A 15,463-nucleotide genomic window follows, 5' to 3' on the forward strand; every position below is an offset into this window, starting at 1 on the left:
CAGCACGGAAGTAGAAAATTCGAGTACCTTCTGCAAAACCCTTCGTGTTCTAACCGCTAGCGATTGTGTTTTTGATCCCTTATCGTGGAATGAAACAAATTGTCCTGTCGTCGTAGCGCACGGCGAAGGACAAACATTATTTCCCGTAGGTTGTGCCACGTGGAGAATGGCCAATGTTGATAGTACGATCACCTATAGTTATAATCTTCCACGAAATTGCGATATTAAAGTATCATAGGACACGATAACCTAAAAGTACTTCGGTACAATATGTTATACAATATATTATACCCGATACCCTATGTGAACCTTTCCAAGGAAGTTGAATGAACATTGTAGTGTACGGTGTCGAAAGTTATGTCAGATTGAACAAATAACAGAGTTCTGTCCCGCGTGACTAACAAGTCACCAATAGTTCAACGGCGTCGCTATTTCTATTTCGAAAATTTAGAAATGTTATACGTTGACATATCATTTATACCCATTTCCACTAATGTAGATTAACTTTAAACTCGGTTCAACTCACTCTTCGTCTTTTTCCAATCTTTAGAACTAGAAAAAGACGAAGAGTAAGTTGAATTGAGATTAAAGTTAATCTACATTGAGATGAAAACGGGCATTAAACGTTTATTTTAAAAGTATTGATATAATCATGTACTTGTTTATACTCGCGTCTTATTTAGAGTTACTAGTAGTTTTATAATATAAATAGTTTATCTATTTTATACAGTGTGTGTGTGTGTGTGTGTACGCTTCAAAATATAAACGTGCATTTTGCGTTCTTACATCTTGCATTCTGTAACTGGTTGTTTCAATTTTCCATGGGAGCCATGTAACGTTTACTTTACACGAGGTGTATCGCTGAATATGTAATGTAAGCCCTGGTGGTAGCGATATTCATTTTGTTATTTCAATTTTGTACACCCTTTGTGTTATATCATTACTCTTCCAAACATGATGTACGGGAAAGTATTGAAAAAAAGATAAGGTGTGCGCAAGCAATTTGCTGCGTGTATAACAGCTGTAATACAAAGAAGTAAATAAGCGAGAAGCTAACACGTTGCGTACACTCGGGCTGCGTCTACGGAAGTTCGTCTAGGTTTGCAGAGGGGGTAATCGAGTTTTGGTTGTACTTAATGGATCGTCGATATACCATTAATTAGCGTTTGCAATTTCTCCTTCGAGAGGTCTATTCAATTGCACGGACAATGTCCGCCACGCCGCGCCGGGGCGAGCTGCTGAAACGAGCTCGAGGAGACACATTTACCACACGCAATGAATCCACCGACGCGACGCCGAGGAATGACGCGGTAAATATTTCGGAGCCGGGCAGAGATGACATTTAATAAAGTGGCAATTTGTCATTGCTTACAAACTCGATTAACTATGCATCTTAATTCGCCGCGCGAATTCTCGCTAATTAATAATTCGTGTCGCTCGCTAATTTATTCTCTCGATACTGGCTAAAAGCTTCCTTTTGTTCTAATACAATCTGTAATTCCATAGATCATTAAAACGATATTGCCGGAAAGATAAGAATGCGACACTAATTTATCGAAAATAATTCTGTGAGAAGTGGGTCATATTTTTAGGAACAAAGAAAAAATGAGTTTCCCTGCCGAGTTCCGAATTCCATAGTCGGTTATAATTTAACTGGCGATGATATCGATTGGATTATCGCGTACAAAGTTTATTCTCGCCACGGTGCTCGCACATTTCCGTCGGTATCTGAAATTGAACGCGAACGGCAAAAAGTGCTCGACGGGAATTCCAAAAATTGGTACGATAAGTGTTTGCTTCGTATCAATCGATTAGATGTAATTAAATTCCATACGTTCTGCAAAAAGTACGATATTGTTGAACAACACGGGGAAAAATAAAAAATTACGAATACTTCGCTGCGAATGTGTTGTTGCGATCGGCGCAATCTCTGTCAAAATGTTAATTAATCACCGGGATAATCGATGCGTCAATGCCGCGTGTTGTACATCGAGAAATTAACTGATATTAATTAACTAATAAGTTTCGCGTCGATTTGACACGGACAATAAATTTTAGCATCATGTGTCAGCTTAACCGGACAACAAGCATATATCGAGTGATTCCAAATATCCTGGAGAAAGATTCTTTTCAGTCATTTATATTGTATATTGTCGCTTTTGTAGGTATCGATCGAAGCTCGCTGTCAAAAGTATTTCTGTGGAAACGCACGGTTTCCTGTACGGAATCTTACACGTCTCAAGGTTGCAAACGTAGTTTATCGTGTCACGGAACAATCGCAACGTGCACTGTGGGATGCCTTCTTTTATTCATCGTAGTTGTTTCCTTCCTGAACTGGTCTTCCGGTTTATAGTATATATGTACTAGCGTCATATCAGCTTTTCTTTTATAAGCAGCAAGACATTTCAGAAAAAGGAAGCGTCACGCTCTTACTTGGTGCTTTAATAAATTTTTTTGCACCAGCACAATCGACGATATATTCCGGCAAAAATATTGTTCGAAGGTTTTTCGTTGTGTCAAGACTGTGAACTATTGATTTTATTAGCGCTAGTTTTTATTAGCTTAGTTTTCATTCAATAATTTAATTAGTTGCTATAATATCATTATTGCAGAATATCAAGATAGTTCAAACTCGAACAGTTTTTACGGATTAAATCGCAAAGTACGTTACATATAAATAACACTTCTTATATATACTACACACACGCACGCACGCACCACGCACGATAATTTTCAGAAAATTAACTGTCCTATTAACGTGTCAACTCTGTTACTAAGAAGACGTCGCAACATTAATGATGAAAATAACTACCGCAAAATTGTATATCACGCTTTGACTTACACAATTGTGTCAGCAATATTGTGATGTCGCAGCTTATCGTTAGGTGATCACTAAGTGCGAATGGTTCAGTTATTTTGAAGATTCAGTGTCTTCTTTTCAACTTTCTACATAATTTCCTCAATTTGTCTCCGTTGTTCAATCTTTTAGTCTTATTTATTTTGCCGAGAAATTAGTTAAACTCTATATTTTGCTTCTAACATTATTTGCTGCTTGCTGCTAAAAACATTTCGTATTTGTTATATTTAATCTTTTTTGTAACTTAATTTGTTTATATCACTTTATATGTGTTTTTTACTTATTATTTTTATCAGTGAGAAAAAATGCACATGGCTTTTTTATTCTTTTTTAAATTTTTAATGTATTTCTCGGATTGAATTGATAAATCCAAACATAAATTCGTTAAACTTTTCGGAGAAACTTCGAAAAAATTGTAATTATATTTCGTAAAAAAAAATGGGACATGATTTTATATTGAGACGTGATATTATATAAATTATAAATTCACATGAAGGTTCTGTTAAAGCTCACGAAGAAAAATACTTCATCGGAGCTTCTTAATATTTTCTCTGAAGTTGCTCGGATTACGTCGACGTGACGTAACTTGAAGAGTTTTGTGAGCGGAAGAAAACTTGATGAAATATGTCAAGTGAGAATAATATATATATATTTTTCCCAATGCCCTATTAAAGTTACTGGAAGGTACACTTCATACGTCTCTATATTACGTCTGTACCAATATGGTGAAAGGAAAATATTTCAATGGCCCGCATTGCAGCTTTAATATGTAACTTTAATACCAAAAGTTATTTTCCTTACAATATTTATTTTTCTTTATGATTTTTTGCGAATGCATGTACATGTAAGTGTGTGAGTATATATAAAACTGTGTGGGTGTGTTGTTACTTTTTTACAAATATTTTTTAAACTCTGTCGCCGTTGGGTAGAAAAGATAACATTTTAATCTATGTACTGTTTACGAGTGTAGCAAACGTTGCCTGACCTACTTTACACTTATACTACTTGTCAGATCATAGTTACATTCAGCGCTTACTTGTGGAAGGAGCAATCTTTTTATCATCACTACGTGATGATCATGCCGGCATCATACTCACGCCGGCACACATTTGTCTTAACTTCTGGATAATCCTTTTATATACTCACAGACTGTGCGTGAAGATATGGAAACTGCGAGCTACGGTCGCACTATCAATTCCCATTGTCCGAGTTATGGTATCATGAAGTTACTATAATCAGATCATATATCTCGTATAATAAATGATCTCACGCTGACATTTTCAAAAATGAGATATCTCATGTCATTTTTCAGATAAATTTGTAACTCGTGTTGCGAGAAAAAGTCGCATCTCATCGAAAAATACATGTTGGATTTTAGATAGGCAAGTGATCATACTCGTGGCATTTTAAATTGACTTTCTAATTTTCATATTCTTTATTTCGGTCTGTTAACAGCAATATTACTGCAAATCTAAGTGCATAAAAAGTGACTTCAATACGTGTGTTTTATTTAGTTTTCCGTGTAAAAATGACACTATACATATTTAAGTGTGTAAATCCATATTTCTATACAGTATAGTATATTATTTTTACACGGAAAGTTAATCACACACATATATTGAAGTCACTTTTTATACACTAAGATTTCCAGTGAGTGTCATCTAACTGTGTGAATCTGTTATGTCTAATTCACGTCTTTTTTTCTTGCGTTCAATACATTCAATATTTTTTTTTCCTTTCGTTAACTATAAAAGAAAATAATGATGATAATTACTATATTATCATCATTTTCTGTATCTACTTTTTCTTCACTTTTACTTAATAACATCATTTAGCGTCACACAAAAAACGTGAACAGTAAAAGTAACGTATAACAGTGAAGGGTTTAAAATAACAAACTGGCATTTTGAATCATTTTTAGCTAGTCGATTTACTGCTTACACTTTTCCTACGTGCTATATCTCTTATTCGTTAGCATTACAAATTACCTATATTGCGCTACCAACGATATTCACGCACCATGAGTATCTATTTCTGTCCACGGGTTGATAGTTGGAATTAATACGCTATGGACTCAGCTGAATTAATGATCACCGACTTTTCCACGAAATGAAATTTTCCGATGAGCGTTCGCGACTGTATAGCACTAGCCTAGGTTCTTCCCGGTAATGAACGAACTATACAAAGTTTCACACGCGCCAGTCTACGCCTCGAAAGTAACTTTTATATAATACATACCTCTTTGCGCTCGCGGCGAGTGAACATCCGAGCAATGTTACATCGTTAAACGGGCCACCGTATCATGTTGTAGCGCATATTTATCAAGTTTTAGCTTATGCGAGACTTATCTTGATGGTAGATAAACATTCATCGCAGTGAGCTTCGCCGGCAAGTAGATCCGTGTGGCAGAATCCCCTGGATCGTGATTAACATCGAGCTTTTACGTGAATAACGAGAGGACACAATCTCTCTTCGATCAATACCACAAATATCATGTAGCTTTGCAATAAATTAAATTAAATTTCGCCGAAAAGCGAACTTTAGAGTAACATTTAGTCTACGCGTTCGTTGGTGAATACTTTAACTGAATTAACTACATTGAGAGAAAATGTACTAAATTCTAACAAATAATTGTTTGAATAGTATTAATATAACATGTATTTACGGAAAATAAATATTTGTTAAATAAAATATAATGATATAGGTATCATTCAACGGTAATCAAATCAACGGTTCTTGTATAAATAAATATATGTTTACATTTAGAGAATATTTAACTGGCATTAATCGGATAAATATTTATTAAAATTTAGTACATTTTTCTTTCAGCGTACGGAAGGAGCAAAATTAATTTTAATATTACCATATATTGTATTCTATTCGTAACTGGTCTGTTTTGATAGTGAATTTTATTCTGTCTAATAAACGCAATTTAAGTCCCTTTTTAGATATTCAAATTTTTATTAAAATTCCTTTTTGTAGCATTTTCAAGCAATATCTTTTGATTATATGACATAAACTATAAGCTTTCAATCTTCGGACAATTTACTACCAAAGGCTAGCCTCGAGCATACACTTGATGCAATATTGTGAGGTTAATCAAACGCTTATTGCTCGTTTCTGAATACATGCAAAATACTGAGTTTGCTATACGTATTTAATTAATAATAAAAAAAAAATGAATAAGACTGTAATAGGATAGGGATAACCACGTGCCTACAGTTTTTATCGTCACAATCGATGCTCGTTGAGTGGCTTTCTGTGTTTTTCAGGCAATTGAGTTAAAATTGTCCCACGGTAGTGATTTATTGTGTAATTTAATAAAAATACGATTGTTTCAATCGTATCTAGCCTCTAGGAGCGTCAGCGTTTAGTCTCGTTTAATTATTCTAAAAATAGGACATTTCGTGCGAGTAGACGAGATCATTATTATCAGCACAGTAAGAAAATTATCCAGAGATAAGCGATTCTTTATAAATTACGCGGGTCACGGCCGGCTGTGAAAAAGGAAGAAAGAGAAAAAGAGAAAGAATGCGTGCAGGCTGGAAAAGAGAAATGATATTTGAGCGAAGGATCGCCAACGCGCTCTTTTGTAGGAAATTTCAAATAAGATCTTTCTGGCAGAATATTATATCGAAGATACTGTATCGTTCCTTTGGCACTCGGTGTGCGATCGATATGTTTCTTCCTTTCATGCGTCTGGGTTCGAAGCTGCAGGGATTCTAATCAAGAATTTCTGAGTCAGCCTACTCTCATATATCCTCAGATCAATCTTTGTTATTTTATTCTATTTTTGTTTAACTTACCAAAATATCCCGAGATTTTTGCACGTTTACTTGCAGCCATCATAGTAAAATAAAACACGTAATATAAACTTTTCCAAGTAACTTATAGGGCTTACATATTCTTTATAGTAAATTTTTCTGGCGTTATTGCACGGTCTGAAATTGTGCCTGTATTTTCTGAATAAAAATCGTAAGTTATTCTTTAATAATAATATAATAATATATTTTCATACTTATATGTTTTAATATTTTTATGTAAAAATAATAATCTATAATAACTTAAATTTTAATAGTAGTCAGTATTCTATGTATTTATTCTTTACTGTATTTTAGTAGTGTCTAAACTATTTTTATTCTATTAATAATGGAAAAATTAATAAATTATATATATATATATATCTTTGATAATTAAGAAATTCGATAAAATAATCGTTGCTTTAAATTATCAGCAATATCACGTACTTTTGAATCGATTTAACGCAGTTTTACGTTAAAGCAATCAGTTATATTTATCGTGGATGGAATCGACTTTTCATCTCACTTAGAATAATTTAATATTAATAAAATTAGCCATTAATAAAATTAATAAGTGAGACATGAGTCATAATAGCTTGACTCTATTTTCTCAACCGAAAAGACAAACTCGACAGTTATCCAGGTTATCCTCTATCCTGTTTCTCATCTAGCTGTTTGCGTTTAACACATTTTTATAATGAATAGCGTCCTTCGTAACAACGTTACTTGATGAAATTTTTTATTTTGAAGAAATAAGCAGCAAAAATAGAAGCGGGAAGTTGCGTAATTTTTATAGTGTTCAATGAGTATGAGCTGATGATATTAGTGAACCAACTATATTCATGGAGTTTCAGTCGAGAACTCGAAACCATTGACATTATAAAGTCAAATCTCTTGGCAATGAATGGCCATTCGACGAAACGTTTCCTTAAACCAACAAAGATCGCATTCATAAATCAATAGATTTTTTTGGCAAATTTCTCATTGGCGGATTTCGCGGCGATTTAACTTCCTTGATATTCGAGAAATATTCTTATCATTTTTTCTCGAATAAAAATGTTCCCTTGGGGAAAAATCAATATTGATAAAGCGTAAGGAGATTTCTGCGAGGCCGTAAATCGACAAATTGCCATACTTTTCTGTTGTTCGCGCAGCTTCTGAACGTTTGTTTAAAAATATCGATCGAGAGCCAGCAAGGCATCGAAGAAAATTGAAATTTTCTAATGAACTACGTGACTTTATTTTCACACGAAAGACGCTTTTGAAGCGTCATCTCAATTTTCTTTTATCTTTATTTTACAACGAGTATTTTTCATTAATGATGCACTATCTATCGTGACTATTACTGTTTGACATATCTTATTTTTGTCTGAATTTTTAATTATTTCTATAAGATCAATATGTTGAATATTTAACGAATATTTTGTGAAATAATTTTTAATAAAAATGATTTTTATATAAATGTAAACTAGTAAAATTCTGTTTATCCATATTTCCAGGAGATAAAACAAGTAAAAATTGTTTTATACAGTCATATCTTATATTGAAATTCAGAACGTACGTATTAAAAAGATAATTCTGAAATAATTACCTTCGAAATTTTTGAATAAATAACGCAAATGATATTCACTTTATGCTATTTTCTATACGTTAGGTTTTAGATACAATTAACGATAATTATCTTTATCCAGGTCTTTCCATACCTGACTCGCGATAATCCCCCGTTATAACGTACAGTTTACGACGTTAGAGTTGCCATGAAGTTAGTGCCTTGCTTCGAGCTATTATATCTCGATCCTTTAAGTACTTTCGACAACTTACATCATGCTGCTAATTCTTTGCCTCGAGCACTGACAACAATTCGCAAAATAAAAATAAAAAATTGAACAAAGGAGATTAACATTAATTCCCAAATTTATATCTCGCGCGATTATTTTCGCTACAAAAAAATATTACCGTACAACATATTATTCGCAAAATATAAAAACATATACTTTATTCTAGTGGTAGTGCGCTTATTAATGTACGTAATTCTTGTAAAATTGTTAACGAAGTACAACGCAATTTCCGCGTTCAATCTCCGTGCTGTACTCTATGCTTAGAATTAACTTTGGATATCGCTTCAATCTTCTTTGTCGATCTTATCAGTTTCGTCGTACTGAGTCATGTTGCAGCATATTTTTCTTGGCTACCAATACGTCATTAATTAAAACGTAAACAACGTCAAAGAAAAGTCGTTTATTCTCATGAACACGTTCAGGTTCTTCCTACTTTGATCTTCTTTCTTGTACGAATATTAAAATTTCATACAATACTTCCTCCGACGCGGCGCTGTCTTTATCTCAATCTGAGATGAAAAAAGAAAAAAAACGATGCACAAATTGTCTTGATGAAAGTAAGTATAACTCTTTTTTTGTCAGGTCAAGTCAGCTCTTTTTACGAGCAGCTTTTTCGCTCCGTAATCGTGTACTTCTGTCAACTATCGACATTTCGATCGATACTCGAAGACATATATATATACGAGAATATCGAGACGAGATGTCCGCGGGCGTCGGCGATTCCAGAAAAGACTTTTTGATGGCGCATTGCGCGAGTGCATCGTTCCGTCGATATTGCGACGACCTAATCAGCAATGAGTATGCAATCAACTTCTTATGGCCGACAAAGGAAGAACTGCAGCGAAAGCTCTTCGTGACTAAAATATCCCCTCTTCTATCTCATTCTCTTGATAAATGATACTTGACAGCGTAACCAATTTTTCAAATGACGTAATTCTTCCCGACGTCATCATCTCGCTTGTGCGATAAATAATATAAATATACTTGCAGTACATGTAATAAATCAAGTTATAAACCTTATAATAGGTAAATTGATACATATTAATGTATAGTTGATTAAAATTTCACGGTGTATTAAATATTTAAATTGTATTTGCCATTAGAGCTCAGAAAAATTCCTGACAGGAATATCACGTATATGATATTAAATTGAATATTTCAATATATCGTTAATTGTAATATCTATTTTTATAATTTTTTTCATAGTATGTAGTATTTCTAAAGCTTTATCATGAAATTTAATAAATTGAAATATATATAATAATTGTAATAAATATTAAAATTATACTAAATATAGATAGCAATTAATTAAAGAATATATCCTTTCTCTACTTTCTCTATTCGATATAAGCCAATATCAAATATCATTAAATGCGGACGACAAAAATTGATATCAACTGCACCTCGCAACTTTTATTTTGCTCCTATCTTTCTGTCTTATGATCATTCGACGCTTTGATGTTCTTGTACCTACCTCTTTAGCATTTTACTCCCTCAACTGCTTCATCTTCTCATAGTTCTTCCGGAATGCAGGAAATTATCAACACCCACGATCTGTTATGCGAGTCACATTTTCTGTAACGCGTGACTGCAATACCAATTTTTTTGCTCTACATAGTTTTTTTTTTGCGTACACCGATCGCGGTCATACCATGATCAAAATTATTTTAAGGCTGTCTCTTGGCTTGACGGATCCTGTAATGGATTTCTATAACGGCGTCAGGTCGTTGAAGAGAAATTCGAGCATCACGAAGAGTTTTCATAGCAACGCTGGAGATAATCAGTTATTTCTACTTCCATCGCAAATCGATCATAAAGCGAATGGAAATTTCTATTTAATTAAAAACTTGAAATTAAAATAGATTGTCCGCAGACCTTGATATTATACATAAAAAATTGTTGACTTCTCCTTTAAATAAAATTCTTGCGAACATATTAAGAATTTTAAGCACGACCGTATATCTGAATACATCAAATACGATAAAGAAAGTCAAGATCGATAAAATTTTGGATGTTACAAATAATACATTATATATTCTTTTATTAAATCAATTTATTCCAGATATAATTGCGAGCCGACATTCGGTTTTAACAACACAATCATTCTGAAACGCTAATAATCCCCCCTAAATTAAATTAGAAAGAAAGAAAAAAATTTATTGCGAAAAATATTACCTTAGCCAAGATTCGAACCTGGGATCTCTCAACTGTTCGGGAAGAGTGTCTTAAAAATTCTTGCGATTTTGTAGGCGTCTTTTCCCTCTCGAAAATAATAATAACCGGAATGTTCTAAAAATATAGTCGAGTAATTAAAAGAAAGAAGTTAGAAAATGCAATATTATAATTACGCAACTTTCATCGGAAACAGAGGGAGGAGGGAGAGATAAGTTATTAAAAATTATGCAAGTATATTATATAATTATATAGCGATAAAAGAGATACTTCTGTAATAAAACTGTGAATTTTCTGATAAAAATAATGTTTAAAAGACCAGAAACTATTGACGACGACATCGTAGTAGATATTTTAAGAGTTTATTTTTTGAAAGTTGCAATCCCGTGGGAAAAGAAAGTTGGAATCTGATATTCCTTCAATATTTATTCTAATTTAGATTGTATACGATGTACATTGTTTTGTAAATTTTCCTTTTCAAGGTTTCAATTCTTATAAAATCGAGACTTATGGGATTTCCTAAAGATTCATGGGATTGGCATACGAATAGCTCTTGTTAGTTCCTATACAATAACTGACACACTTTCAGTGATTTTCCGTGTACGTCAACGTGACGCTATAAATCAAATTTGCGATGGCACATTAAGGTGTGAAAATATAGTATCTATCTTGGTGGTAAAATAGATTCCCGAAAAGAATCAGCCAGGAAGCGATTAATCGTCGAGCTCGTTTGTAATCGCTAAGAAATCGATTTGGCGTGCTATATCTTTTACCCCTCGACTCTTTAATGTTCCGTTTAACGCAAATAAATTCAATCTATCGTGAGAAGCGATATATCGATTCACTTTGAAAGACTATCTTTGTACAAATATATTTGCGGAGATGCGCGAAATTATGAAGTACAACGTCGACAAAGTTTCGTAACATTTGGCATAACGAATTAATGCATTAAGCTTCGTAAAGGGACAAAAGTTCTATTCCAGATCTTGATTTATCGATTATAATTCTTTTACGATTCATTAAACTGTGCACGTACGTTCGTGTAATCGCTTATTTTTCAATATTAAATATGTATTTAATTAAAAATCAATTTTAGTCTTTGAATCAGCTAAAAATTTTACAGCTCTTGCTATTTTCTATTTGAAAAACGTTCTAGCTTTTTATCATTTTATTACTCTTACTCTTTTTACTATTAATTTTTTTGAAACGTTTTGTATCTTGTTAGTTTATCGATATTATCATGATTACATTAATGTCACACTTCGATGACATGGGTAAGTCTCTATATATTCTGAACATATGACATTTCCTTCCTTCCTTTCTCACAACGACATTTCTTATTCTGGTCCCGAGAGTGTGTTGATATTTTGTTACTGTCATACGCGGATTGCACGAATCGATTTATCGGCGATGAAGTCAATATCCCGCTTACGAGCGGGAACACGCATTGCAATCATTTCATCGAGAATTTCTCGGCTGCTGGAATCATACAGCTATTCCGTGTATAATGCAACGATGCTACAAATTTATTCGGCGATTGCCATCGCAATGGTACCCGGTTGGAATCGCGTATCGACAGTTGTTACGAAGAAAAATAGTATAATAATAGTACGAGAAAATTAGTGACACTTTTACCAGAAATTCGTGTAATTATTCGCTGTAAAAACGAGACGCGGGTAAGCATACATTATAAATGAAATAACAGCTATCTCGACGCCGAATCGGAAAGTAAGTCTGTCGATTCGATATCTATAAAACACGCCGATTTTATTCCATTTATTACACCTACCTCGTTCGTGTTACCCTGAATGATCTCTAAATATTTCATTTTTTAAACAGAAATTATGTTAAATTTAATTTAATTTTCTCAAGCGTAGAAACATGTCGGAAATGAAAAATCAATAACCCGATACGCGTTAACAAGGATTGCGATGTAAACGAGAATTTTATCATTAAGAAGCTAACTTCTGGGTAATTTGGCATGCAGTAGTTCCGCTTAAAAATAAACTGAATCTATTTCAGCCATTGTTTATTAAAGCGCAGTTGTTTATTAAAAAAAAAGTTCTGAAAAAATTATGTAAATCGTTTCATGGAACAAAAGCTTGATATTTATACGAACTAAAATTTTTTCTGCAACTTTAGTACAATTTCTGTTATAAATTCTGTGAAAAATGTATTTATAACATCTCTTCTTTCGAAACCGAACAATGGCATTTTCTTCGATCTACACGAGTGCGCGTGGGAGAAGATTTATAGATATTTGTAACCTTATATATATATATATATATATATAAATACAACCGATCCTCGTTAATCACACCTTTCGACTACTGTAAACAGAAACAATTGGAATCGGAATACTTTAAGAAAAAGATAGCTTGTAAAAGCGAGTTTAATTGGATCTCGAGAAATACTCGAATCATCGTTGAGCATCACAAGATGCTCGTTTTTCATCACTTATGCAGCGTCAATTCGTTTGCAACATTTATCAATAAGTTTCTACATATATTTCACGACGAAACTCTCTTTTAGAGCATGTCAACGTACATGCTCTTAACGATCAATAAAATATAATTTTTATAATTTTTATATGTGAGAGAGGATAACTCTTATTTTCCACGATAAAAAGTCTTCTCTTCGAGAAGAAAGTTTTGTTACATTTATTGATCGGAACACGACCAAAGGATAAAATTTGTGCCATCAATTCTTATCCGAAACTTCCGTATAGCGTGGGACGTCGTAGTTACATGAAGCGTTTTGAAAAATTGAGCGATCTTATTGTTTTTCACGATCGCAGTGGCAAGAAACTGTCGAGATTTACGCTGCATTAAATATAATATTACACTTTGTGTCTTCCTAGATGTAACATATACTACACTGAAAAAAAAGATTGGTTGCTGCAACAAGTTAGATAGTAAAATATGGTATAGCATTTTTATATGGTTGCAGCAACCAATCTTTTTTTCAGTGTATCCTTCATCGATTTTGTTTCAATTTTTACTCGCTTCAAATTCGGGATAAAAGGAATCTATAAATCGCTTAAATAATTATTGTGACGAAGAAGATAGAAATTTGACTTAATTTTATACTTTCTTATAAGTTTCGAATAAAAATATGTAATAGAATTAAGTTTTTATGAGATACATGTATAAATATGTTTTACATAATTATATAAGGAGCGTAAAATAAAATTTTTAATTTTACGTGAAATATTTTCAAAAAAATCCATTTTTTTTTTTTTTTTTAAGAAAATATCTTATAATTGCGTTAACCATATGGATTCATATATGCCCGCAATTTATCATAGGAACACACGTTAAATACAGACGTAATCTCGGTAATCTCGGTGCTAATACCTGCGAACGAGAACGAATTGATGGCGGAAAATCGCAGAGTGTCATCTATGCGGTAATAAGCTTTGAAATGAAATTTATCGCAGACTCAGCGCTATTTCTAACCACCAGTTAGCATAACGCTCTTGCGTTAATAACCTAGAATCGATTTCAAAACTCATTTTATCCGCGTTTGCACCTTTGTCCAACTCAATCCCTTCTGCGATACGTCTACTGACAAGAAAATTAATTCTCTGTTTCAGAGGCTGATTGCTGAACTCAATAAGGAACAGGAGGCTTTCATCGCCAGCAAGCAAACAGGCGAGAAGGGTGAGGCTGTTGCACCATGGGTTGGTGCGCCAAATGAGGACGCGCTGCGTGAGGAGTGCCTGTCCCTCTCGACTGTAATTATGTCCTTTATCCTCTTTTTGTCATACGAACGTAATCAATATGGATACTTTAATATTCGTTTAGCACTTTGGTGTTATTCCTTCGAGACACGAAAAAGTGAATATTTTTTTGAAGGACTTAAAACTTTTTCACAATCTCTATTCATTTATGAACATGTCTTTGTCTTATTTCAAATCAGCACAAAATTTCAATACAATAATAATTACTTACGCATTTCGAGATTCTTTGTTTTACGCTTTTATTTGTTTATCAATTGTAAAAGCTAGTTCGCGGACATTTCTCTGAATATGATATAAAATGTGTTATTTTATTTATCAATCAGTGTTTTACACAGAGAGTGTAAAATTTTTCATTTTGTTATTGGGGAGATCAAATTTTGTTGTGACTGATAGTTACCAATTCGTCTACGATATTCATCTTGTTGATATAAATTTGTCCGTTAAACTATTTATGTAGATATTATACATTGATTATTATACATTGGACGCATAAAATTATTCTCATTAAATTTAAGCACTTCTATTTCATATAAAGCGGTGCATTTCGAGCATCGCTATTAAATTTTGCACAAAGGAGGTACTATAAGACGAATTGTACGCGTCACAAACCAACTGTATGCGCCACAAAGATAACGGTGCATGATAAAATTTGCATTTATTAACTATTATACCACACAAGACTGACATGGAGGTGTCACTGGATTTTTCACATTCTTATATTCTTATTTCGTAATATTTTTATTTCATTTACCAGTTTTATCACATTTTCTAATATAAAACTCTTAAAACTGCAACGAATGTCATTAATAAAAGTAGTTTCATGCAACACGCATTAAAAATTTTATGCGATAGGTACTATATTTTTGACAGTCATTTCTGTCCACTTTTTTTCACCTAAAATTGGCATTTAGATTTAATTGTAAAAAATAAATCTTAAATAAAAGTCAGAAGTCGTGTTTTATAATTTAACGGAATAACTTTCTGGAACAGTGTTGCATAATTAATATGTAAAAATAATGGGATGTGTATATATATATATATATATATATATATA

The 15,463-nt window shown here is 33.0% G+C and overlaps 1 protein-coding gene and 1 long non-coding RNA gene across 4 annotated transcripts in view; one reads left to right on the forward strand and one right to left on the reverse strand.

The window, feature by feature from the left end:
- The window catches only part of LOC108749456 (synapse-associated protein of 47 kDa), a 71,659-nt gene that overhangs the window by 45,277 nt on the left and 10,919 nt on the right, over positions 1-15,463 (forward strand). For all 3 annotated transcript variants that reach the window (XM_018488192.1, XM_018488193.1, XM_018488194.1), the window contains exon 5: positions 14,263-14,403. In XM_018488192.1, the coding sequence (XP_018343694.1) occupies positions 14,263-14,403 (141 nt within the window). The remainder of the gene's footprint in view (positions 1-14,262; positions 14,404-15,463) is intronic.
- On the reverse strand, positions 6,346-7,155 carry LOC108749457. Its single transcript, XR_001939371.1, has 3 exons — positions 7,105-7,155; positions 6,664-6,819; positions 6,346-6,579 (listed from the first exon to the last, which is right to left on the reverse strand). It is a non-coding gene; the product is annotated as an uncharacterized LOC108749457 (long non-coding RNA).

This window comes from Trachymyrmex septentrionalis, unplaced genomic scaffold (assembly GCF_001594115.1).
Source record: "Trachymyrmex septentrionalis isolate Tsep2-gDNA-1 unplaced genomic scaffold, Tsep1.0 scaffold29, whole genome shotgun sequence".
Lineage (NCBI taxonomy): Eukaryota > Metazoa > Arthropoda > Insecta > Hymenoptera > Formicidae > Trachymyrmex > Trachymyrmex septentrionalis.